This window comes from Phycodurus eques, chromosome 6 (genome assembly GCF_024500275.1).
Source record: "Phycodurus eques isolate BA_2022a chromosome 6, UOR_Pequ_1.1, whole genome shotgun sequence".
Taxonomy (NCBI): domain Eukaryota; kingdom Metazoa; phylum Chordata; class Actinopteri; order Syngnathiformes; family Syngnathidae; genus Phycodurus; species Phycodurus eques.
In genome coordinates, this window is record NC_084530.1 from 25972944 (window position 1) to 25997613 (window position 24670).

Below are 24670 nucleotides of genomic sequence, written 5' to 3' on the forward strand. Positions count from 1 at the left end.
TTGAACAAGCGGGTGATAAACCGCCAATAAGTGTTTTCCGGCTTGTCCCCCCACCCCCCCCAAAAAAAGAAAAATGAAAAACATTTTGAAAAAAAATTGAAAAACAAAATGTGTGAAATACAATTAAAAAAATATATACAAAATAAAAATCTATAAAATAATGAAAACCAGATGTTTTCCATTTTCTAGTTATTGGAGGTGTGGAACAGCAGTAAGCAGGCAGACGCAGTTTCCTGGTAGGCACCAGTGAGTATATTATAACTTTCCAGTCATACAGAACAATAATACAATTCATCGAAGCTGCTTTCTTTCAAGCACAATTACATTTCATATAGTCTTTTTTCTGTTGTCCATAAGTTATCACCGTCAATGTGTTAAGTGCGCAACCGTCTTCATTGGCGCGACGACGAAGGCCGTCACGTGACCAAGAGGTCGCAGGTAAGTGGATTTGACACATTGTTCAACGCACATCTCGTCACAAGGTCTCGAACAAGACTTCTCTGAGGTTTTTGTGTCATTTGTTCTAATGCGCATTCTAAAATGGACGACTGCAACTGTAAATTGGCACACACTGGTAATGTTTTTTTTTGGGGGGGGGGGCATTACTTGACCGCACTTCGGTGATTTTCAGTTGGCACTTTAGCAGCCGAACGAAATCTAATACAAGAGTTGCATCCAATATTTTGTCTGTACCATACTAAGTCGATAATGCCACCCGATGCAGTGCAGACTATAATTGTTCAATTATTACCTCTCTGACAGTCCGAATATGTCATACTGCTTCTTTGACTGGCTCTCGTTCAGCTGCATCAAATATTTTGGTGAATATGGCTAAGATTGACGGTGGGAAAAATTAACAACGAAACCATAAAAAAATATACATCATAAATGGTATTTTCGACTTTTGGAATGCACTGACCTCCTGTTTCGATGTCATTTTGTATTGAGCACAATAACGCTGCCGTAGCGGAGGTCTGCGGGAATGTAGCTGACGTCATGCCATCCTTCTTGGGACCAACAGACTTTGCCTCAATTGTTTCAAGACGCGATTCAAATCAATTGACATATTTCTTAATGACCAATAAATCCATTATGAAACCCATCCCTTGTACGGAGACTTTTAAACTCTGACTAGTTAGGGAAACAATACCTATACACTCATGAGAATATAATTATTTGGTCCGAGGGGACACCAGTCAGCTCTTAAACAATCCTAGGCGGGTGATTGGTTGGTTTGTCACATCCAGAGGAAATAAATATGCTGATCAGTGGCACTGATCGGGCATGAATATGCAAGTTAAATTTTAGTTGAACGTGTGGCAGCATTTCATGAGTGAGCTGCACTGTTAGAAATAGAGCCAGTAAAGCCGATATATTCATTTTGATATATCTTCACACTTGCCATTATTTCTAATCTAGGTGTTAAAGGAATTGTTAATACTTTTTTTTTTTTTTTTTTTTTTTTTTAAGGAAAGCTTGGCAACCTTCCTTCATTTCCCCCCAAAATGTCAAATTTCCTTTCATAACGCAGCCTGGATATGCATGTGATTGTGACTTCACTCTCACTATTGCACTGTTGTACGTGTGTGCGCGCGCAGAACGGGTCAGTGAGTAGCAAGAGGGTACTCCGGGTTAACAAATGTGAAGCCGTGGAATTCTTCCTGGTCCAAGTTGGCTATAAGGTCCTTATCTGGGGGGGTCAGCTCTGGGGGGTGGCGTGTGAAAAAGCGGTCAAAGTTCTCGGCGTCACGCCCGCACTGCCATGGAAGAGGAGAGAGAAGAGAGAGAGAGAGAGAGAGAGAGAGAGAGAGAGAGAGAGAGAGAGAAAATGGAGGGATGGGAGTGAGTGTGATGGGATGCGACCCAAAAAAAAAAAAAAAAAGAAAAAGAAAACTCAAACATGGCATCGACCAATGAAATCGCACAAGCCGGTGGACTGTGGATTTACATTGGTCTATACTGGTGAGTCACCGCCATTGGTCACCACAATGACAAAGTGTGAGAGTAGTGACCAACGACGGGTGATGGGGGGGGGTGCAGGGAATGAGCCGTCTACTGACTTACCTCGCATTTATTCCCCGCTTGTGTGTGTTATGTGCAAATGATTTCCATGACAATAAACCGTCAGGGAGTGTGTACTTGTATTATATGCGGGACATACTCACATATTTAGGCTTGAAAGGCGGCTGGACCTCTTTGTTCTCCAGTTTTTCCCAGTCGATGTAGCGGAAGAAGGCGTGCTCCTTGATGTCCCTCTCGCCCTCGGGACCGCAGCCCAGACGCTTGCCTGGGTGCTTGGTCATCAGCTAGACATTACACACAAACTTATCAAAGGAGAGTGTGTGTGTGTGTGTCTGTCTTTGACTACATTAAAAAGGTGAAATACTATTTTTTTTTTAAAAAGTCAAATTTTAATTGCTTGTATAATAAACTGCTGTAGGGTCTCTGGAGTGCTTACCCACCACCAATCGTATGAAATAAGTCAATTTTTTGATACAAGCTTACTAATAAAAATGTGTCCGTTCGCAAGCCCTTCTGCATTTTCTACTCAACTTTTTCACTCAGGGGTTTACTCACTTTTGTTGCCAGCGGTTTAGACATTAATGGTTGAGTGTTATACTCACTTTTTGTGAGATAAAGCAGTATGAAGTGCTGTACAGTACAGGTCTTTTTTGTGTGTGTGTTTTACAGGGGGGTTAACTTCTTTGTGTGACAAGTAAAAACATTATTTTTTAAAATTTATTATTATTTATATATTATTAACTGTTGTTAAGTTTGTTGCATTTGTATTTAATAATAGTTTTATGATGGAGACAATTTGATCATGGACCACATTATTTCCCAGTTGTCCACATTACAGGACAGAAACATGTTCTATTTCCTTTATTTCCGATGGGTAATGTTTTTCTCTAAAGCATCTCAGTACTTGTAACTGACTGTAGTGTAACAGAAATAAGTGTTATTATAATCATCATCATCATTCTGGGTAAAAAAAATTCCAAAGGTGAACAAATCTAACACCTGATGTCATTGCTTTTCTGTTTCAAGCCACTGGGGGCCATATTTGCATGATTGCTATAATATTCTGGAATGTATTAACTTGGCAGCGTGGCGCCCTAGTGGTTAGCAAATCTGCATTTGTGGTTCAAATCTCAGCTCTATTCTAAAAACATGCGTGTAGGCTCTAAATTTTCCATGTGTAAGAATGTGAGTGTGAATGATCCATCCATCCATCCATTTTCTACCGCTTATCCGAGGTCGGGTAGCTTTAGCAGGGATGCCCAGACTTCCCTCTCCCCAGGCACTCGATCCAGCTCTTTTGGGGGGGGGGGATCCCGAGGCGTTCACAGGCCAGCCGAAGGACGCAGTCTCTCCAGCGTGTCCTGGGTCGTCCCCGGGGTTTCCTCCCGGTGAGGACGTGCCCGGAACACCTCACCAGGGAGGCGTCCGGGAGGCATCCGAATCAGATGCCCCAGTCACCTCATCTGGCTCCTCTCGATGTGGATGAGCAGCAACTTGAGATCCTCCCGGATGACCGAGCCTCTCACCCCATCTCTAAGGGAGAGCCCAGACACCCTGCGGAGGAAACTCAATTCGACCGCTTGTATCCGGAACTTGTTCTTTCGGTCACGACCCACAGCTCGTGACCATAGGTGATGGTAGGAACATAGACTGGTAAATCGAGAGCTTCGCCTTTCGGCTTAGCTCCTTCTTTACCACAACGGACTGTTACAAAGTCCGCATCACTGCAGACTGTGCACCGATCCGCCTGTTGTTCTCCCGTTCCATTCTTGCCTCACTCGTGAACAAGACCCCAAGATACTTGAACTCCTCCACTTGGGGCAGGATCTCATCCCCGACTTGGAGAGGACACGCCACCCTTTTCCGACTGAGGACCATGGTCTCAGATTTGGAGGTGCTGATTCTCATCCCAGCCGCTTCACACTCGGCTTCAAACCGCTCCAGTGAGAGTTGGAGATCACGGCTTGATGAAGCCAACAGAACCACATCATCTGCAAAAAGCAGAGATGCAATACTGAGACCACCAAACCGTACCCACTCTACGCCTCGGCTGCCCCTAGAAATTCTGTCCATAAAAGTTATGAAAAGAATCGGTGACAAAGGGCAGCCTTGGCGGAGTCCAACCCTCACCGGAAACGAGTCTGACTTACTGCCGGCAATGCGGAACAAACTCTGACACCGGTCGTACGGGAACAGCCCGCATCAGGGGGTTCGGTACCCCATACTCCCGAAGCACCCCCCGAGGGACACGGTCGAACGCCTTCTCCAAGTCCACAAAACACATGTAGACTGTGTGGGCGAACTCCCATGCATCCTCGAGGACCATTCCGAGGGTGTAGAGCTGGTGGTGATCAGTTGACAGCTCCGCCCCTCTCTTCACCAGAGTGTCCAAGACATGCGGCCGCAAGTCAGATGACACGACCACAAAGTCGATCATCGAACTGCGACCGAGGGTGTCCTGGTGCCAAGTGCACGTGTGGACATCCTTATGCTTGAACATGGTGTTCGTTATCCGTGATGAGCACAGAAGTCCAATAACAGAACACCGCTCGGGTTCTGATCTGGGGGGCCGTTCCTCCCAATCATGCCCTTCCAGATCTCACTGTCATTGCCCACGTGAGCATTGAAGTCTCCCAGCAGAACGATGGAGTCCCCAGCGGGAGCGCTCTCCAGCACCCCCTCCAAGGACGGGTACTCTGAACTGCTGTTTGGTGCATAGGCACAAACAACAGTCAGGACCCGTCCCCCCACCCGAAGGCAGAGGGAGGCTACCCTCTCGTCCACCGGGGTGAACCCCAACGTACAGGCGCCGAGCCGGGTGGCAATAAGCATACCCACACCTGCTTGGCGCCTCTCACCGTGGGCAACTCCAGAGTGGAAAAGAGTCCAACCCCTCTCCAGAGGACTAGTACCAGAGCCCAAGCTGTGTGTGGAGGCGAACCAGACTTTATCTTGTCAGAACTTCTCTGCCAACTTCTGTGGCCGGGGATCGGATCGCCAAGGTCCCTGCCTTCGGTCACCACCCAGCTCACACTGCACCCGACTCCTATGGCCCCTCCCATGAGCCCATGGGAAGTGAATGATTGTTTGTCTATATGTGCCCTGCGATTGGCTGGTGACCCTCTCGCCCAAAGTCAGCCAGGCTTAAGGTTCCAACTCACCCACGTTATAGAACATGAATGGATGCGTTACCTGTATTTCCCTCCTCACTGACATTAGCATTTCAGTGCTTTCAAATGCAATTTTGGAGAGAAATCCAGTTGTAGTGTAACATATTGACGCCTCTCTGTGCACGTAAACGTGCGGTCTCACCCCCTTGCAGATGGCGACGGCTTCTTTAGACATGGATTTCGGGTACGAGACGTGATGCTCCATTATCGACTGGAACAACTCATCTTCATCCTCCCCGTCAAAAGGTGGCTGGACATCGAAGCATTAAACAGACATCAGCATTCTCGTCACCACTGTGTGTTCCTTAGAGCAAATACTATACCAACCTGGCCCGCAAGCATTTCATACAGCAGCACTCCAAAGGCCCACCAGTCAACAGACCTCCCATAAGGCTGGTAGGCAATAATCTGCAATACACAGACAAGAGGTGCCCCATTCAAATAGTGGGAAAAAAATAATAATGATTAAAAAATAGTGAAGTAAACAGACCTCGGGGGCAATGTAATCTGGTGTTCCGCAAAACGTCTTGGTGGTAACGCCGTCACACATATTCTCTTTGCACATGCCGAAGTCGGCGATCTTTATGTGGCCTTCGGAGTCGAGCATCACATTGTCCAGCTTCAGATCTCTACGGAAACACTTGCAGTATATAAGTACACACTACGGTTGTAAGGAAGATTGCGCGCCGTTATCAGTCGACAAACGCACTCACCGATACACAATCCCTCTGGAGTGGAGGAAGAAGAGGCCCGTGGCTATCTCGGCTGCATAGAACCTGAAAAACAGACAGTTTTTTTTCATTGCGCTTTTGTATTGATTTGTTGGAGTAACGTGTATGTTAACTGAGGAGGATAGTGATGCTGGTCAGTTCAGCTTGCTGCAGTACGTGAAAGTATTTTTACCTCTAAAAACAGCAATTAAATGGAACATTGACTTTGTACATATAATTGTTATTATTACTGTACAATTTAGTTGACTAAAACCAAGTAAATCTTTTCTTATTTGCCTCTTTCTGAAAACATGGCTGATGAAGATCCAGAGCCACTTTTAAGCGACGATCGGACAAACATGCAGAAACACCCACATCCCATCTTGTGTCCTACGCCCCAGCTATCGTGTCAAAGCCAATAGGTAAGTAGAGCCGCATCGAGTTTTGTTGGATGCACAGATTAGCGTTAGCTCCTGATAATTCTTCCTTGGCGCATCTAACGAAAAGCATGTCCAGACATGTCGAGATTGATAGTATTTTAAACTGTGAAAAAAATGCACATAATATGTCCTTTTACTTGGTTTGATACTTGTGCAACTTAAGTACAACGGAGCTTTTTATTTTCAATTATGTGCAATGGGAACATCCAAGGGTTTACTCACACTGCATGAGGCTCCTTAAACTTCCCGACCTGTTGGATCTGGTACATTAAGTCCCCTCCATTAATATACTCCATCACAAAATACAGTCGGTCCTGGAGGTTCGAAGAAGATGATCAGTTCCCCGCGACCAACAACTGACTTAAATATGTCACATTTAAGTCCTAGTGTCCCACCATAGTCTGGAAGCAGGAATGCAGCTGTGTGAGGAAAGGTGGTTTCCCAGGAAGCGCGAGGACCCTTTTCTCCACCATGGTGCACTCCACGTCATCGTCCTGGATCACCACGTCCTTCTTCAGGATTTTCACAGCGTACATCTCATCCGTACCTTTCCTCTCAGCCAGCATCACCTACAGCAAGCCAGACGATCGTAAAATGTGTTTCAAAGGTCAGTTTTCCTTCAAGCTTGCAGGTTTTCCTCCAAGGAAGTACCTTGCCAAAGCTGCCCTTTCCCAGAACCATAATGAAGTTGAAGTCGGAGAGCTTGATACGGTCCTGGTTGCCGTTGCTCTCATACTTGCTGATGGAAGACGAGGAAGAGGAGTCTGACGGCTTCCCTGGACCCACTTTTGCCCTCTTCAGAGGAAGAAAATGGAGGAGATTGACTTGAAGAGTGTTAGGGAATGATATACTCCAAAACAGAACTGCAAAGGTTGACTCAAGGTAACCGGATTCTTCTTATTTGTTGAAGCGTTTGATGCAGAGAACCGTGGGTGTCCTAACTGGGCCACCACTCCTGAGCCAGTGGATAAAAACAGGAGGCGGAATGTGGTGTTCGTCCGAGAAACTCAGAAGGATTTTCTCCAAACATAACATAATGCATTTCAAACCTGGCAAAAACCCTCAGACAAAAAGCTGGTTCACTCCAAGAACAAAGTGTCTGGAAACAAACAATGTTGCACTATGAGGAGTGCCCAAGCAACCACTACACAAACGCATGGCACAATATAAGAGGGCAGCCTCTTCAGGTCCAGAGTCAGAAGTTCTTTTGCATTGCGACAAGAAGGGATATTCCTTTGAGGACAACAATGTCGAAATCATGGACAGAGAAGACAGTGTAAAAGAAGCCATCCCAAAGTGACATGTAGAGTCACAACTAAAATTTAGACCAGAAGCAAAAAGAATAGTCCAGTTGTCTCCATTCAACGTTGCGGATGACGACTGAGCATCTAAACAGACAGACACGAAAACAGAATGCCACATGACTAACTCACTTCAAACTTTTGTCGAAGCTCCTCATTGCCATCTTCACCATCAGGCTGGACGGGAACATTAAAATACTCTCCTTCCTCCTGGGACAGAAGCTTAAACCTTGGGCAAAAGTCAGATACTTGTCAATACAGCTCTGTGGAAAATGGAAATCTGGGAACCGCACACGCTTCTCCATCTTACCATCCGTCGATCCCTTGTTTCTGCAACTCCGAGATCCCGAAGGACAGAGAACCCATGAAGTCATTCCTGCTGGTCAAGTCCCAATCCCAGATCTCCACAGACAGACGCCGGTCCTTGTCACTTTCTTTCAGGTTACTGAGGTAGGAGAAGACATGGACGCGAAGATGAGGAACAAACCCCAACCAAAACCCAAACGGGACTAAAGAGCGTAAAAAATAAAAATATGATTTTTATGTTGTACAGTTTAGAAAGATAAAGATGTCTCACAAAGTGAAGGTCTCGTTCCAGCTGGGGTTTAGGCAGCATTTTATGGTCTTGGTCTTCTGCTTGCTCTCACTCTTGGGGTCAGGGATCAGCTTGAGCTTCACGTAAGGGTCTGACAGGCCGTTGGGATCCATTGGGACCAAGTTCTTGGCCTCTTTGACTGTCACAGACAGAGGAAGACCAAACATGTAGTCTTTGGTATTTAAAATGCTCGACATTCTACTCTGCAGTACCCATACTGCTTCACATGATTCTACTACTGCAGTAGGGGGAAAAGTGGAGACAGGGAACGGTCCATTTTCTCTGCCGTCCTCAGTCTCGCAAAATAATTGTTTCCTTTTCGTGGCGAACAGTTGGTTGGCACAGAACAAAAGTACAAGTGCATCGCAATAAATTTTAATATTGCCCAATACTATTTGATGAGAGTAGGAGTATGGCTCTCTGATTAAAGCCATTGCCCCTCAATAATGTGAATTGCAGCTTCAAATATGTTTACCTGTTTTGTTTCAGGATCTATACAAATTCCTTAACTTTGAATAATAAATAAATTAAGAGGGTCACTGATGGTGTAGTGGCATATTCGCCCGACTTTGGTGCAAGCAGCGTGGGTTCAGTTCCCACTCAGTGACGGTGTGAATGTGAGTCTGCATAGTTGTCCGTCTCTATATGTGCCCTTTGACTCCCTGGCGACCAGTTCCAGCACCTCCGGTGACCCTGAACAGGATAAGCGGTGTAGAGAATGGATGGATGGAATTAAGAGGCATGAGATGGGGCCAGAGAGAAACGATTTCTCAAAAGATCATTTTGATCATATGCTACTGTCAGGTCATAAGGTTTAACAAAAATGACAAAAAGTGTTTTTGTTTTTTTACTGAAAACTACCTTTAAGTTAAATGAAGTTCATATCGATTCATTATGCTCAGAGTGAATTTTTGTGTTTTCATTTTTTCCTGCTAACAAACCTCAAACTTTACCTTCTCAAAAAAACAAAAAAAAATAGAATATAGTTACTGCAGCTAAGCACTTGTGCACAGAAATAAGGTAGGAATTGGCCTTTAATGGATCTGTCACTTTTTTCAATGAAACAACTAAAATGAATGAACTTTTCTCATTCATTTCTAATTTATCAATATGTACTACTACACTCAACCCAAAGTCTTAGGTGAAGTTTAAAAGCAAAATTGAAATTGGTACAACCGGTAGGTAAACTTGGATTAGGTGTCTTTTGTGTTGTTTTTTTTTTTTTTTCTTTGCACAATAACTCTAGTTTGTGAATGGCGAACCTCAAACACGCAGTGAAATGTACGTTCTCAGACTATCGGGACTGAAGTGAGTTGACAGCCGATGGTAATCGCATCTGAAGCGCAGTCTCTCTGCTCCGGTCTGCCCTAAACATCCCTGGCTGCATTCGACAACACTTAACAACAGTTTAGTTTGTGCTCCATAATCAATGCAGAGCTGACCGCGAGAGGCACAGCTGGCACGTGGACAAATGTCCAACAGGCCATGTGGGCCAATCGTTGGATTATTGATCAGCTAATGGACTTTCCAGTTTTGGTCTTAGCTGGATAAAGACACTCTCGCTCTCTAAGTGGAGGAAGGTCTTTCTGTCTGTCTGCCCGTCGTCCAAGTCATCTCCTCATTGTCAGTGTTTCTGTCCACATGCGAGAGCACTTACTGGTGACGGTGAGAGTGTCGTCGTTGATCCGAGCGGAGATCTGGATGCGCCCTCTCCTCTCGGTGTGATCTGTCCCACACAGGCTGGGGACGTTGGCCACACAGCGCTTGTGGATAGTTCATCATGCAGTCTACGAGGCAGCACACGCACACACAACACGACACATACCATTATTTTGGGTGTATAGCGAAGGAGGCTCAGTGAAAACGTTAAGTAATGTTGAAATCATTCATTCATTAGCTTAGCACATGTAAAACAATGTGTTGTCTATGCCACTACATATCTGTAGCTCTAGAAAAATTTATTTTGCACAGCTAAAAAAAAAAAAAAAAATAAAAAAAAAGCCATCTCACAAAAAAAGTTTTTCTTTCGTCAGTGCGACAACACACTTCCCTTGTATACAAAGACTGAAATAAACGTTCCCCCAAACAAAAATGCACAAAGGTAGAAACAACTGACTTAGAAATGTAGGTAAATTGTCATCATTAAAGACAAACTTCAGGTAAAAGTGTAAATAATTACAACAATTAATTACCTCAGCCGAGGAGGTAGTTTTTAATCAGGTTGTGTTGTTTTGGTAATTGATTTAAAAAAAAAAATGTTTTACCTAACCCTAAGTCCAATTCCTTCCTCATTTCTACTTTGTATAGCCAAATTACCTTATGTAATAATGTGATTTCTTGCGATGGTGAATTTGGAGGTTTCTAGAACTATTAGCTATTATCATCAAAATTATAAAATCATGAATCTATACGAGTTCCCTTTTTAAATTGAACGACCGGTACTTCAATAAAATATTTTCCACAATATTCTAATTTATTGAGCTGTATGCATAATAATGACACAATTAGGCATATGTAAGTGGTAGCTATATCTGTCGTTGTAACAATTTGGTACTCAATGGAACTGGATCCAGTTTCTCGTCAGCTGCGATGTTTCGAGGTGTCCACTAGATGTCAGAGCACTCTGACGTAAAAGTCCCCAGCAGCATTTGTGTCCCTCAAGTCACATTCTACTCCAATGTGCAGTGCCCCATAAGGCTAATTATTAAGATTCAATTACTGTATTAAGACTCGTGGCACTTTATCAAGGGCCAAAAAGGTCCCTAGCCACAAACAACGAGAGAGTGCGCCCAGAAATGTTTTTTTTTTTTTTCCCCCTTCTGAGTGTGGAGAGCTAAAACGATAGGACAACTCAAATTGTCTTTTATTTGGTGATTTAGGCCGTGTCAACAAGTGACTCCAATACTAAAATACAAAGAGAATTTGCAGAATTGATTTTGCTTAACTAATCAAGGGATGGAGGGGATGTTTGCAGGGAAAAATTTAAATGAATAGCTCCAGAAAAGATTAGTGTTTGCAGTTTTTGATCATACTAATTCATTGTCCGTGGAGGACCTTTTAAGTAGCCTGCGGTGCTGAATAAATTGAAACTGAGACTTCACGAACCTGTGAAATGAGGACACGAATTGAATCTTTATGGCCTCGAACCAACACGTATGTGCACATGCAGGCAAACACACAATATGGAGATATATGCAGGCGTACGTACGGTCACACTTCATGCCCTGGTGTATCAGGCCGTAGAGGAGCGAGCCACAGTGGTCACAGAAGGTCGGGCTGGAGTACGTGTGCACTTTAAATTTATGTTTACTACGAGGATCCTGCTAAGACACATAACAGAAGCAGATCAGGATTAAACGTCACAGCCGGATGAGGCTCTAAAGTGACGGATGCATGACTGTGTATTTGTGTGTGAGTGTGAGCTATTGGCTCATTAACCTGAAGCAGCCAGGCAGCACATTTTCCCTTTTGACAGTCTTTCTAAATGTGTTTTGGAGCCAACAACTTGAGAGGAAATGAGCACCGAGTTTGTGTGTGTAAACCAAGGGCCAGTCCTGACACGGCGAGTTGCATTAATTATCTTTAACCCGATCACGCTCAACACGTTAATGTAAACATTTCAATTGAGCGGAACCCGAGGCCCTAACATCACGTCCTGTGAGAATCTCTTTTCGGCAAGCATCAAATGATCAATTCTGAATGCTTTTTGCTACTCCAAAAGAAGGAGCAGCCATAAAAACGACGAATAGACATGGAAAATTATGTGAAGCAGTGTCTCACATTGACAAAAAAATTAAAAATAAATAAAAATCTGACATATGTCACCTTGGGCAAAAACATCGGAATTGACCTGCAGTGTGAACATAGCCTTAGTGTTTCGTTGCATTTCATTGACTTACGTCGGAGGCCGGCCCCTTGTCGGCGCCCGGACAGGAAAAGGTGACAAATTCATGACAGCGCTTGTGGACCACAAAACAGCAGACTGCAAATGGAGAGAGACAGACACACAACATTTTTTTTTACTTGCAATCCAAATTCAAGTGTATTAAAAAAAAAAAAAAAAAAAAAAAAAAGCTCAATCAATATGTCAATTAAGCGCCATTAGTCATTTGACAATAGGTCGCTGGTTTTTCGGCAGTTCCAAGCTTGTTGTATATGTATATTTAGTTGTACTTTTATTCAATCACAGCATGGAGGAACGAGTGGAAATCATGTCAGCAGACATGAAAGCTGCAACAGGAACGCAAACAAGCTCGGCAAACCTGTTGATTGGGGGGATTCTGATGAGCGCAAACACACGCGTAATACGCAAGCAAGCACAAAATGGATAACAAATTGCAAAACTCAAAATCCTGATTATTTGGATAGACGGGTACAAAAGCTTTTCATCTTTTGGGAACTTGAAGGTGTACAGGGGTCAAAGGAGAAGGAAACAGGCTTTAAAAAAAATTTCTAATTTATGTACAGTACCATGGGCATCACGAGGCCTATTTTAAGGGGCCCCCCTCCAAAAAATTATTTGGTAGTATGAGCTTATGGTGACACGATTACGTTTTAAAAATGTTGTCATCAGCACCCCAATTTTAAGGGGCCCCCAACCCAACCCCACCACCGTTGAACATTTTTTTTTTTATTTTTTTTTTTTTTTAGGGGGGGGGACCATTTAAAAACCTTAAAATAAAGTAAATGCTGTGAAACACGCTATAAAAGCATGATTCATCTACAATCAATCGCAGACAATGAACATGAATTTTTCACAATCAATTAAATCGATTATCATGGTGTCAATACTTCTATATCCCTGGTAGTTTCATTTACCGATTAAGTGTCACTTGACCGCTTTTACATTTTGACCTTAATTTTTTTTCTGGCATGAATAATGGACTTGGTGAAATCTGTTACGTTTTATTGTAAAGCAGTTTAGGAGGCCAAATCCTTTGCGGTCATGTTAATTGTTGAGCGCGTTGTTGAAATAGTTTCTTCTTTCTTTAGTAGTTTCTGCCAACAGAGATGTAAGACAGACCTCGGAAAACTAGTTTATTGTGGATTCATGTGGATTAAAAGTTTAGTTTTGAGGGGATTTTAGAAAGCATACCACTAACAGAAAAAAAGAAAGACTCATTTAAATAACTGTTCATTTCAAATGAATGCTGTTATGAAGATTTCTTTAAAATAATCTGCTCATGTCAATCATGAAATGTTTATGATCATACATGTTCATGTCAAGTTGACTTTTCAAACAACACCGGCTAAAATGAGCAGTAAAAAAAATGTTGCAACTGCTACAAAGACTTTACACGCAGGGTGACATCATGCTTTGGTTTAATCTTAATTATTCACACAGTCGTTACCTTGTTATGAGGGAAACTGGCAGCAGTTTCTACCGGTTTTACGACCATAATCAAAACAATGCTATTGTGTACATGTGGTTACTTGGACAATTGCATCGGTCAGAGGGCTGACTTCTCCAAATCGGCGTTGCACTTATTTTATGAAGAACGTCTAAATAGGTCTGACCCGTTGTTACCATGGAGTCTACTCTGGGTGATTAATAAACAGCGAACATTAAACAGTTTATTTCGGACACTCGCCATCAAGTCAATTGCACAATAATCATTCATGCAGCTATAAAAAGGAAGCACTGTACAAATTAAAATGTTATTTAAAGGCCAACTTGGTGGGCCGATCACGACCCAACAGAGCATATTTTATTTATTAAAACCACTTCAATGAAAGCCAACACTTAGATCAGATCTTGTTTTTTTGTTTTGTTTGTTTAACTCCATTGCTGTGGTATAAAGACAACATTGTTATAAAAAAAAACAAAAAAACAAAAAAACTGTCACTGTCCTCTTACTATTGAACCCAACTGTATTTCGGTACTCGCGCTCAATTATGAACAGGCCCTCTACAAGCTGCTCTGGCAAAGCGTTTCATTCCGTCACAGTCTGATCTCAACTTACATCAAAACACCAAATTTGTCAAAGCACCACCATTTTCTGTATTTTATGGTCCGCGTATGAATGACCACTTCCAGCCTTCCATGCTAGCTCATTCAAGACTGCCTTTTCACTTTAAAATCACCACATTTGCATACATACATACAAAATCCTCTTGGGAAAAGAAGAACTTTCCAAATAGTAGACACCACAAACTCGAGTCTTTGCTAAACAGTGTGAAGATGGACTTGTTTGTGTCCATCTGCAGTGCTTGCGCAAAGCCAACATCCAGAGAATGAATGAAAAAGGGAAGCGTGACGGGGAGGCTGAGAGAATGAGAGAGAGTGGAGGAGTTGAAGTTAGACAAAATCAAAACTGTGCGCGTTTGTGTGGACAGGAAAGGATGGGCCACAGCTGGGTTGTGAGGCAGTTTGAGGGGGCGGAGAATGCATTTTTGTTTTTGCAGCGCGTCAGAAAGGCAGAAAGAGAGAAGCGGCTCACAAGCAAACAGTTCAGCTTGGAGTCACACACACCAACCAGCCTTCTGCTCATAAATCTTCCCTGTTACACGCACACAGTCATGCAACAGAAAGACAGGCCGAGTGACCCGCCGTGGAGGTCTTTGCTCTGTTGCCTAGCAACCAGGCTGAGCCTGACAGTCGAGCCTACCAACGCCTCCCCTTTCAGAGTGACGGGCAACATTAACAGCAAATCAAAGCATTTGGAAAAACATTCACTCAGACATCTGCCAGGAGGAAGCCAGAGTGCTGACACTTCACGGTCCTCAACCCACCCAGACACTTAGCACTCAAGCCAGATTTCCACTGAATAAACCACAGCAAGATGGCCTGATGCTCCTTAGGTGGCTTAAAGACTTTTGCTACATCGGAGTTTGAGATGTTTTGTTTTTAAAAACAAATGGCCTATTTCTGATATCTGTGGACTCGGATTGCTTACGCTAAAAATGAAGTTCACAACATACAGTACATTCCTTATTATTTGTAACAATCGGTGTCAAAAAGTAAAAGAGACCGACACAGACATCGGATTTGTCCATGCTACATACGAGACACAGTGAGACGAAAAAGAGGAAAATCAACATTTAGAGAATCTTTTGTCGTTACTCTGCAGCCGACCATTTTTTTTTTTACATGCCAAAAATTAATCTGGTGGTCATTCGACCGGTCGGGATCTGTAAACAACAAGTTAGGGCTCGGAAAACAAAAAAACAAAAAAAAAAAAAAACTCAGCTAAGACGACTTCAAAAATAGGTCGACAGAAAATGTCTGCCTCGAAATTCCACCGGGACAAAAAATATAAAAAAATAAAACATTTTAAATAAAAAAAATGTTCCACCCAGAACCATGATTGCGCAGCTGGAACCAATGTTTGACATTGACTGCAGACGGACGGAGTGTTGGGCCAATGATAAACTTTGCCAAAAACGACAAAGCAGCATCTGTAGGTGACAACTTAGCTTGTTAGATGTGTACTGTATACACAACATGACAAGTATGACTAAGCTGAATGATAGTTAGCATTTTTCTTTTTTTCCTAATCACTCACACACTAATGCTAATCATGATTGCTAACCATTTAGTATTTAGCTGTCTCAAACTCTATACATCAAATTCATACCATACACTCAGTACCAACATATGCAGTTTAAGGATTGAGGTCCATCCCTCATAAATGAGAATACATGTTAGTAGCTGTATATATTTATAAAAGTGGTGGAGCGATTATTATATTATTTGATCAATAATCAATGTGAGAATCGATTCTAAAAAGATTTGATAGTGACAGCCCTACAACAACTTTTCCTTCCCCCTGTACATTGCACGACTTGGGATACCTGGGGAGATTTAAAATTAGCTTCACAACATATTACACAGTGGGGGTTGGGGGGGGGGGGGCCACGGCATTATTGAAGGGACAAACATCAGGTGTAGCTACACAACAACACGTTTGCACATGTTAAAAGATAGGTGTAAAATAAGGGATTGAATTAAAACTAATGAATTGTGTTAGGAATGTGCTAATGAATACAGTACGACTGGGCATGAAAAGAAAATTATTTTAACTTCATGTCTGGCTGGACGAGTGCATTTAAATACAAGTAGATTTAATTCAAATGACACTTTGTATTTGCTGTACTGAGCATAGTTTTTCTAGCGAGAGAAAAAGAAACGTGTGCTGGTTTTCAGGTTACACGTATGGTATCCTGTAGTTTTTAACATCGCAATATATATCGCAGGGTTAAAGAAAATCGCAATGTCATTTTTTTCCCCCAATATCGTGCAGCCCCAATGTACGAGTGTGTTGAGAATCCTATAAATAGTCCACATTTGTCCTTCAAGCTACAATGATTACAATCTACATCTGTGTACCCCGTATGGCTAATTCAAGGAACAGTATGTCTTCCAGTAGCTATCTGTCGCTGTTCCAGGACCAAAAAGCTACAGGGACATTACCAAGCTGTAAAAGTGTCAAGGGTACAGCCGCAGCACCTTGAGCTAAGGTTACTACCTCAGTGACGAGCAAGATGACGGAATGCAGGCTTACGTGAAGCGAACCTTGTGAATTGTTTTGCCTCTTCAAAAGCACAATTCAAAGCATGATGACTTAGAGCTGTCAGAGTACAAACATTCGAAAGACCTGTGGAAGCATGCTGACTATCCGGTGCTACACTGGAACAACAAGTCTGTTTTCTAAACCAACAACTGTGCTGTCACACACACCTGATAATCAATGACTTGGAGCATCCTAGTCCCCTGTTGTCGTTCAATCAATTAGAACGATACAATTACAAACACTGATGAGTCAATGATCAGAACGAAGTCTACCCCGGCCATGTTGCGATCAATAATTACACCACCGAATTGATGTTTTACTCCGATAGTGACATTTTCTCTCAGTGATTGTTGCATTTTAGAAACGAAGAACTCCAGATTTGCACACGCTTCTTGTCATTGCTGCCAAAATGCAAAGCAAATCTGCTGCAAATGAGTGGTCATCAGTAGAGTGCCAAGTGGTTGAGTGAGAGTGACAATCAGCGCCTCGGTCTTCTCAAGTTAACTTTTTGTCTTGATTGGACCGCAATAATTACAGATGAGACTTTGGACTTCAAACGATGCCCTTATTACAGCCAAATCAGGATGCGCATGTTAGTCGGGTGAGGGCTGGGGGAAAAAGGCAAAAATAAAACAGCTCTTCCTGCTAAGTCAACAACACACACACAAAAAAAAGATATATATATATATATATATATATATATATATACACACACATACACACACACACACACACACACACACACGCACACGCACACACAACCCCAATTCCAATGAAGTTGAGACGTTGTGTTAAACAAATAAAAACAGAATACAATGATTTGCAAATCATGTTCAACCTAATTTAATTGAATACACGACAAATAAAAGGTATTTAATGTTCAAACTGATATACTTTATTGTTTTTAGCAAATAATCATTAACTTGGAATTTTATGGCTGCAACATGTTCCATAAAAGCTGGGACAGGTGGCAAAAATGATTGAGAAAGTTGGGGAATGCTCATCAAACACCTGTTTGGAACATCCCACAGGTGAACAGGCTAATTGGGAACAGGTGGGTGCCATGATTGGGTATAATAGGAGCTTCCCTGAATTGCTCAGTCATTCAAAAGCAAAGATGGAGCGAGGTTCACCTCTTTGTGAACAAGTGCGTGAGAAAATAGTCGAACAGTTTAAGGACAATGTTCCTCAACTTACAATTGCAAGAAATTTAGGGATTTCATCATCTACGGTCCATAATATCATCAAAAGGTTCAGACAATGTGGAGAAATCACTGCATGTAAGCAGCAAGGCCAAAAACCAACATTAAATGCCCAGTGACCTTTGATCTCTCAGGCGGCACTGCATCAAAAACCAACATCAATGTGTAAAGGATATCACCACATGGGGTCAGGAACACTTCAGAAAACCAATGTCAGTAAATACAGTTCGGCGCTACAGCCGTACATGCAACTTGAAACTCTACTATGCAAAGCAAAAGCCATTGATTAACAACCCCCAGAAACGCCGCCGGCTTCTTTGGGCCCGAGCTCATCTAAGATGGACTGACGCAAAGTGGAAAAGTGTTCTGTGGTCCGACGAGTCCACATTTCAAATTGTTTTTGGAAATTGTGGACGTCGTGCCCTCCGGGCCAAAGAGGAAAAGAACCATCCGGACTGTTATGGACGCAAAGTTCAAAAGCCAGCATCTGTGATGGTATGGGGCTGTGTTAGTGCCAATGGCATGGGTAACTTACACATCTGTGAAGGCACCATTAATGCGGAAAGGTACAGGTTTTGGAGAAACATATGCTGCCATCCAAGCAACGTCTTTTTCATGGACGCCCCTGCTTATTTCACCAAGACAATGCCAAACCACATTCTGCACGTGTTACAACAGCGTGGCTTCATAGTAAAAGAGTGCGGGTACGAGACTGGCCTGCCTGCAGTCCAGACCTGTCTCTCATTGAAAATGTGTGGCACATTATGAAGCATAAAACACCACAACGGAGACCCCGGACTGTTGAACAGCTGAAGTTGTACATCAAGCAAAAATGGGAAAGAATTCCACCTACAAAGCTTCAACAATTAGTGTCCTCAGTTCGCAAACGTTTATTGAATGTTGTTAAAAGAAAAGGTGATGTAACACAGTGGTAAACATGACCCAGTCCCAGCTTTTTTTGGAACGTGTTGCAGCCATAAAATTCTAAGTTAATGATAATTTCCTAAAAACAATCAAGTTTATCAGTTTGAACATTAAATATCTTGTCTTTGTAGTCCATCCATCCATCCATCCATTTTCTGAGCCGCTTCTCACTAGGGTCGCGGGCGTGCTGGAGCCTATCCCAGCTATCATCGACCAGGAGGCGGGGTACACCCTGAACTGGTTGCCAGCCAATCGCAGGGCACATACAAACAAACAACCATTCGCACTCCCATTCACACCTACGGGCAATATAGAGTCTCCAATTCATCCATGTTTTTTGGGATGTGGGATGAAACCAGAGTGCCCGGAGAAAACCCACGCAGGCACGGGGAGAACATGCAAACTCCACACAGGCGGGACCGGTGATTGAACCCCGCTCCTCAGAACTGTGAGGCTGAGGCTCTAAACAGTCGACCACCGTGCCGCCAGTCTTTGTAATGTCCATTTCATCCATTTTCAACACCACTTATCCGGGTTACGGTCGCGGGATGCTGGAGCCTATCCCAGCTGACTTCGGGTGAAAGGCAGACTACACCCTGAACTGGTCGCCAATCAGTCGCAGGGCACATATAGACACGGACAACCATTCGCACTCCCATTCACACCGTCACTGAGTGGTAACTGAACCCACGCTGCCTGCACCAAAGTCAGGCGAGTGTACCACTACACCATCAGTGACTTCTTTGTAGTGTATTCAATTAAATATTGGTTGAACATGATTTTCAAAGAATTATATTCTGTTTTTATTTATGTTTAATACAAGGTCTCAACTTCATTGGAATTGGGGTTGTGTGTGTGTGTGTGTGTGTGTGTGTATATATATATATAGGTCGACGCAAAAATTTCTGCTTTGAGGCAATAAAACATATTTGCGCAGCCTGGATGTTTACCGCAGCCTGGATGTTTACCGCACTGACATTATTTTGCAGACAGACGCAGTGTTGGGCCAGTAAAAAACATTGCCAAAGACAACACAGGAGCGTCTGGAAGGGATTTTTAAGACAATTACATCTGTAATGTACATACAACATGATGTAGGAGTGAGCTGAATGGTAGTTGTTTTTTTTGTTTTTTTACCTAAAATTGTAATCACAAGCGCGCTAATGCTAATCGCGATTGCTAACCATTTAGCACCTCATTGTTGTCTCAAACTCTACACACAATTTATAGTATATACTCAGTACCAACATATGCAGTTCAAGGGTGAAATTCCATCGCTCATAAATTAGAATAAAATGTAGCAAAAAAAAAAAAAAAAAAAAAAAAGAAAACAATTTGAGGGATTTTTTTGGAGGGGCGGATGGGACGGGGGGCAATCACTCGATGGAACAGTCGATCAGATTCACTGAATCTTGGGGGGGGCGGAAATAAATCCTTGCTTAAGAACATGTCCTTGGTGTACATAATGAAGGAGATGCACATCTACTGACATGAATTATTGCAGCTAAACATTAGTGTAATCATTTGTGCCCTGCTTGGAAGAAGAAATATGCCTTATGAGGTACACACTTTTCTCAAGGATGACATTTGGACAGCGTCAATTCTATTAAGCAGCCTCGGCTTCAAGTTTGCGTATTCGTTAACAGGGACGTTAGCCGTGATACTTTTTACTTATGAGGCAGATGCACAATCAAACCTGCAGCTTCTAAAAAAATCTTTTTTGCATTTAGGTAGTAAATACTCCTCACTTACTCCATTTCCAAACACCTACAATGGTCCTTAGTTTTCATTTAATGTGGAATACATGCACACTGACAATCAGGCTCAATTTAAGCATTTTCCCCCCCCTTTCAGATGAAAGTCAGCAAAGGCCAGATTTGCAGATTCTCCTGTATGGCATTATGGACACGGCCATGGCCAGCTTTTATACGTTCCGTGTTTAAGGCACAAGCAAATAAATGCAATGAAAGGTGGTGTAAAAAAAAAGAATGTGTCCTCCAAACATTGGAGAAAACATTGCTAGAAATTACAACAATAAACACACAGTTAACGAAGTGCTGCTGTGCCATAGCTTCGTATGTTGCCGTATTATACTCCACTGTCTCCACTTTGTTGCGGCGCTCTGTTTTCTGGCTGCCCTCAATCTCAACTCTTGAATAAAAGGTACCTCTTTACAAAAGCCCACAGCAACATGGCAATACGTAAATACAGAACACCCTCCTTCTCCTCCGTCCTTGTTTGTCTTCGGCTGGACTGTTTTGGAATGGAAAACTGAGCCAGGTAGAGCAGAGCCAAGGAATGGAAAGGACAAGTTTAATTAAAGTGGCAAGTCATCGTTAAGTTCTGTCCTTTGCAATATCCACAATGAGGGATATGGTGAGACACTTCCACAGGATATTAAGAGACCGACTTCTGCTTTTTTCCACCCACCATCCCTTTAGTGAACATGGGAGTCTACGAGCAAACAAGCACTGCACTAAACATATGAAGGATGGCCTAAAGGAGGTATCTTCAACTGCAAAACAGGTATGGAAACACACCCAGAATACACAGGCGACACCTTTGTCACGAGCGTCCACACAGGTAAGAACACGTCCGCACCACATCTCTGACATTCCTCCCGTGCTGGCGCTCCTCCCATCCCGATAGTATTGCACACTCCTCTCTCCTCTGAGATCCTCGCTATGATGCATGCCTGGCTCCACGAGTTATATGAAGCCACCACATTAGAGACACCTGCACTTTTGAATTCAAACCAATGCAAGAGCCGTATCCAAAAGACAACAATGCTCGGTTTTGACTGACACTGTTAGAGAGGTATTCACTTCATCAATATCAATTTGTATGATTGCGGTTATAGTAGAGTTGATTACCTTATCTAGCCCCGCCTGTTTTGCAACTACTTTTCTGAGCTTTAAACTGCTGTAAAAAGCCAATACGGTGCTATAAATGGCTTTAAATTGACCATATTTTACAGACTACAATGGCCAAAAGCAATGACAAAGACCTACATTTTAATGGACCTTAAGTTACTTTCAATCCTGTCGAGTTTGACCTTTACTCCCCAACAATCAGTTCTGACAGACAAACCTGTCGCAACTGTGGCTGATCTACTCTTTGGTCCCTGGACAAAACAGAAGCCGATCAATATTAACATCACAAGCAACCCTATGACCGGTCTGGTTAATTGCTGGTTATCTGCTGACAGGCAACTCACAAGATGAGGTAAACGCGCACAAATGGCTTCACACATATATAATTGAACAATACTGCAGGTTTTTACAGCCAAAATAATGCATGATAAAAAACAAATTGTATCTGTTTACCAGATTCATCGATGGAATAATCGATTCTAGAAATATTCGATAGCGGCAGCCTTACATGTCACATTATTATCGTGATCACCCCTCTCGCTAGTTAGTCATGTTAACAGAATGACTAAAATCGGACGCTAATCATAGACGCCCGCTATCGGTCCGCCGCCCGGTGGTTGGGGGACCACGTGCCTGGTATGAGTAATCTCTGCGGTGTGGACATGCTGAAGTTGATGCGCATGTTTGCGCAAAGAAGGGGAAGTGATACAACGAGCACGGTAACATTTGCAGTGTGATTTGAGCGGCGGTGTGAACCTCAACGTGACACGGTCCACAAGCACACATTGCCATCCACCCACCCACCATGTCTCAAGATGAAGGGAGGTAAAACTTCCTTCCTCGTCTTCTCTTTTTATGTCATACTGCTGCCCATTCATCTCTGTGGGTAAACACCTGCCAACACTGGCACAATGAGAGCCCGGCCAGGGTCACGGTGACACAAAGCAGACCTTGCGGCCCGCTTTAGACAATAAACTCAACACCCACAACCATCTGCAAGCGTTTGTGAATGAGCCTGCTTCTTACCTTGGCACTGGAATCCCTGCTTGCCGAAGCCCCTGTGGACACAAGATGAGATCAATCCAAAGTAGAGAATGCAATTCCTTGAGAAAATCGTGGTTGAATGCTGAAGAGCAGACGTTGAACTGAAGTGCTGCAGAATTAAATGAAATTTTGAAACTGTAGCTATGGTCAAGAAATGGGGAAGGAGGACATGAATCTGTAGAATCTCTCAATTTGGGAATTTTGTTGTGAAAATGTGGGAATTTGGGTAGTTTCATAGCTCCATATATATCCTGAGTGAGCTGAACAGTTTGATTTTGAAATAGTTTGAATCAGTTGGGAAATGTGGAAATAAAAGTGTAAAATATAATTTATTATTTGGGGATTTTATTGTAAAAATTTGAGTTTGGGAAATGTGATTCTGCATCCTGGATGTCCTGAATGAACTGCAGACTTTGAAGGTAAAATGGATTGTGTGCTGGGGGGGTGAAAGTAAAATGCCTGCATTGATTTGGAAATGTAGTGGAATATGTGAAATATTTGGAATCCGTGTGGAAAATGTGGAATAATGAGAAATGTGGGAGGATGTGAACAAAACACTTCTGTGGATATCCTGCATTAGCTGAACAGTTTGAAGTTGAAATGGTTTGAATTGGTAGAGGTACATATGTGGAAGGATTAGGTCAATTTGTAAAATATCGCCATTAAATTGCAAATGTTGTCTTTGCAAGTGAAATACTGTACTGAAAAATGTGGGAATGTGCAAAATAGTTACCCATAGGTCCTGGATTTTGTGAATATTTTGATAGTGGAAAGGTTTGAGTGTGGGTGGAGAAATGTGTAAGGTGGATGTAAATATGTAGAATATCTCCATTCATTTGGTCATGGAAAATGTAGAACTGTGGTAAAAGTGTGAATTTTGAAGTATGAAAAATAGTTGCCCAGAGCTCCTAAATTGTGTGAATATTTTAAATTGGGATGGTTTGGATCAGTTGAGAAACAAAACAAAAAAAATCAGCTGAGAAACAAACAAACAAACAAACAAACAAACAAAAAAAGTGGTCTGAATTATAAGAATAAGGAAATTTGGTCTTTATGGCTATTCCATACCATTGTGTGAATACTGTTCAGCATTCACACACAATAATGTGAATTAATCATGACGCATTCGATGACACACATGGGCATGCAGCAAGCCCCCGCGTGCCTGCGGATGGGGCTGCGGCAAAAAATAAAATAAAAAAATAATCTATATATATATATATATATATATATATATAAAATACGGTGCTACTGTCGCGATTATCGGATTTGAGCAGCACTGCGTCGCCGGTCGCGGCATCAAGTGAATCACCTGTGTCCATCCACACATATCCACAAACCAAGCGTACACACGCATGCGGTGCTTACCAGATGAAGTCGGTGCAGTGGCTGCAGAAGGTGGGCTGCTTGAAAAAGCGTGCGATGAACTTGTGGTTCTTCACCTCGTGGACGTTCTTCTGGCGGAGGGCACCCTGGCGAGCGAAGCCGCGCGCGCCCTCCACCACCTCTCCGTCGCTGCCGGGGTCAGCCATCTTAACGAGGAAGCGGCGGCGGCGGCGGCGGAGGAGGTGGTGGTGGTCCGAAGGAGAGGAATGAGGGGGGCGGTGTGGAGAGGGGGGTCCAGAGAAGAGAGAGCGAGTCACGGAGCAGGTGTCTCTTCCTCCTCCTCCGCCCCTTCGTCGTCGTCGTCGTCGTCTTCCCCGCCCCTGCAGTCGATGTTGGCTCGGTTCCGACGAGTTCTGTGCTTCGCTATTGCTTCTTCCGGCTCGCCTGCTTCCCTGTTGACTGTCGTTTACTTTCTGCTCTGCTCGTCTCTTCTTTTCTCGCTCTCGAACGTCTACGACGGTCCCGACATACGACATTTCCACTGTACGGA

General features: G+C 43.0%; 1 protein-coding gene across 1 annotated transcript; it reads right to left on the minus strand.

Annotated features, from left to right (window-relative positions):
- Positions 1-229: 229 nt before the first annotated feature.
- On the minus strand, positions 230-24661 carry LOC133403675 (protein kinase C beta type-like). Its single transcript, XM_061678795.1, is given in 18 exon segments — positions 230-1757; positions 2166-2306; positions 5335-5442; positions 5520-5600; positions 5683-5821; positions 5906-5968; positions 6565-6656; positions 6738-6911; positions 6994-7137; positions 7776-7872; positions 7954-8088; positions 8221-8377; positions 9896-10010; positions 10012-10025; positions 11447-11558; positions 12138-12220; positions 22777-22808; positions 24163-24661. Coding segments are annotated over 18 exon segments (2334 nt in total). The 5' UTR covers positions 24657-24661; the 3' UTR covers positions 230-1604.
- Positions 24662-24670: the final 9 nt, after the last annotated feature.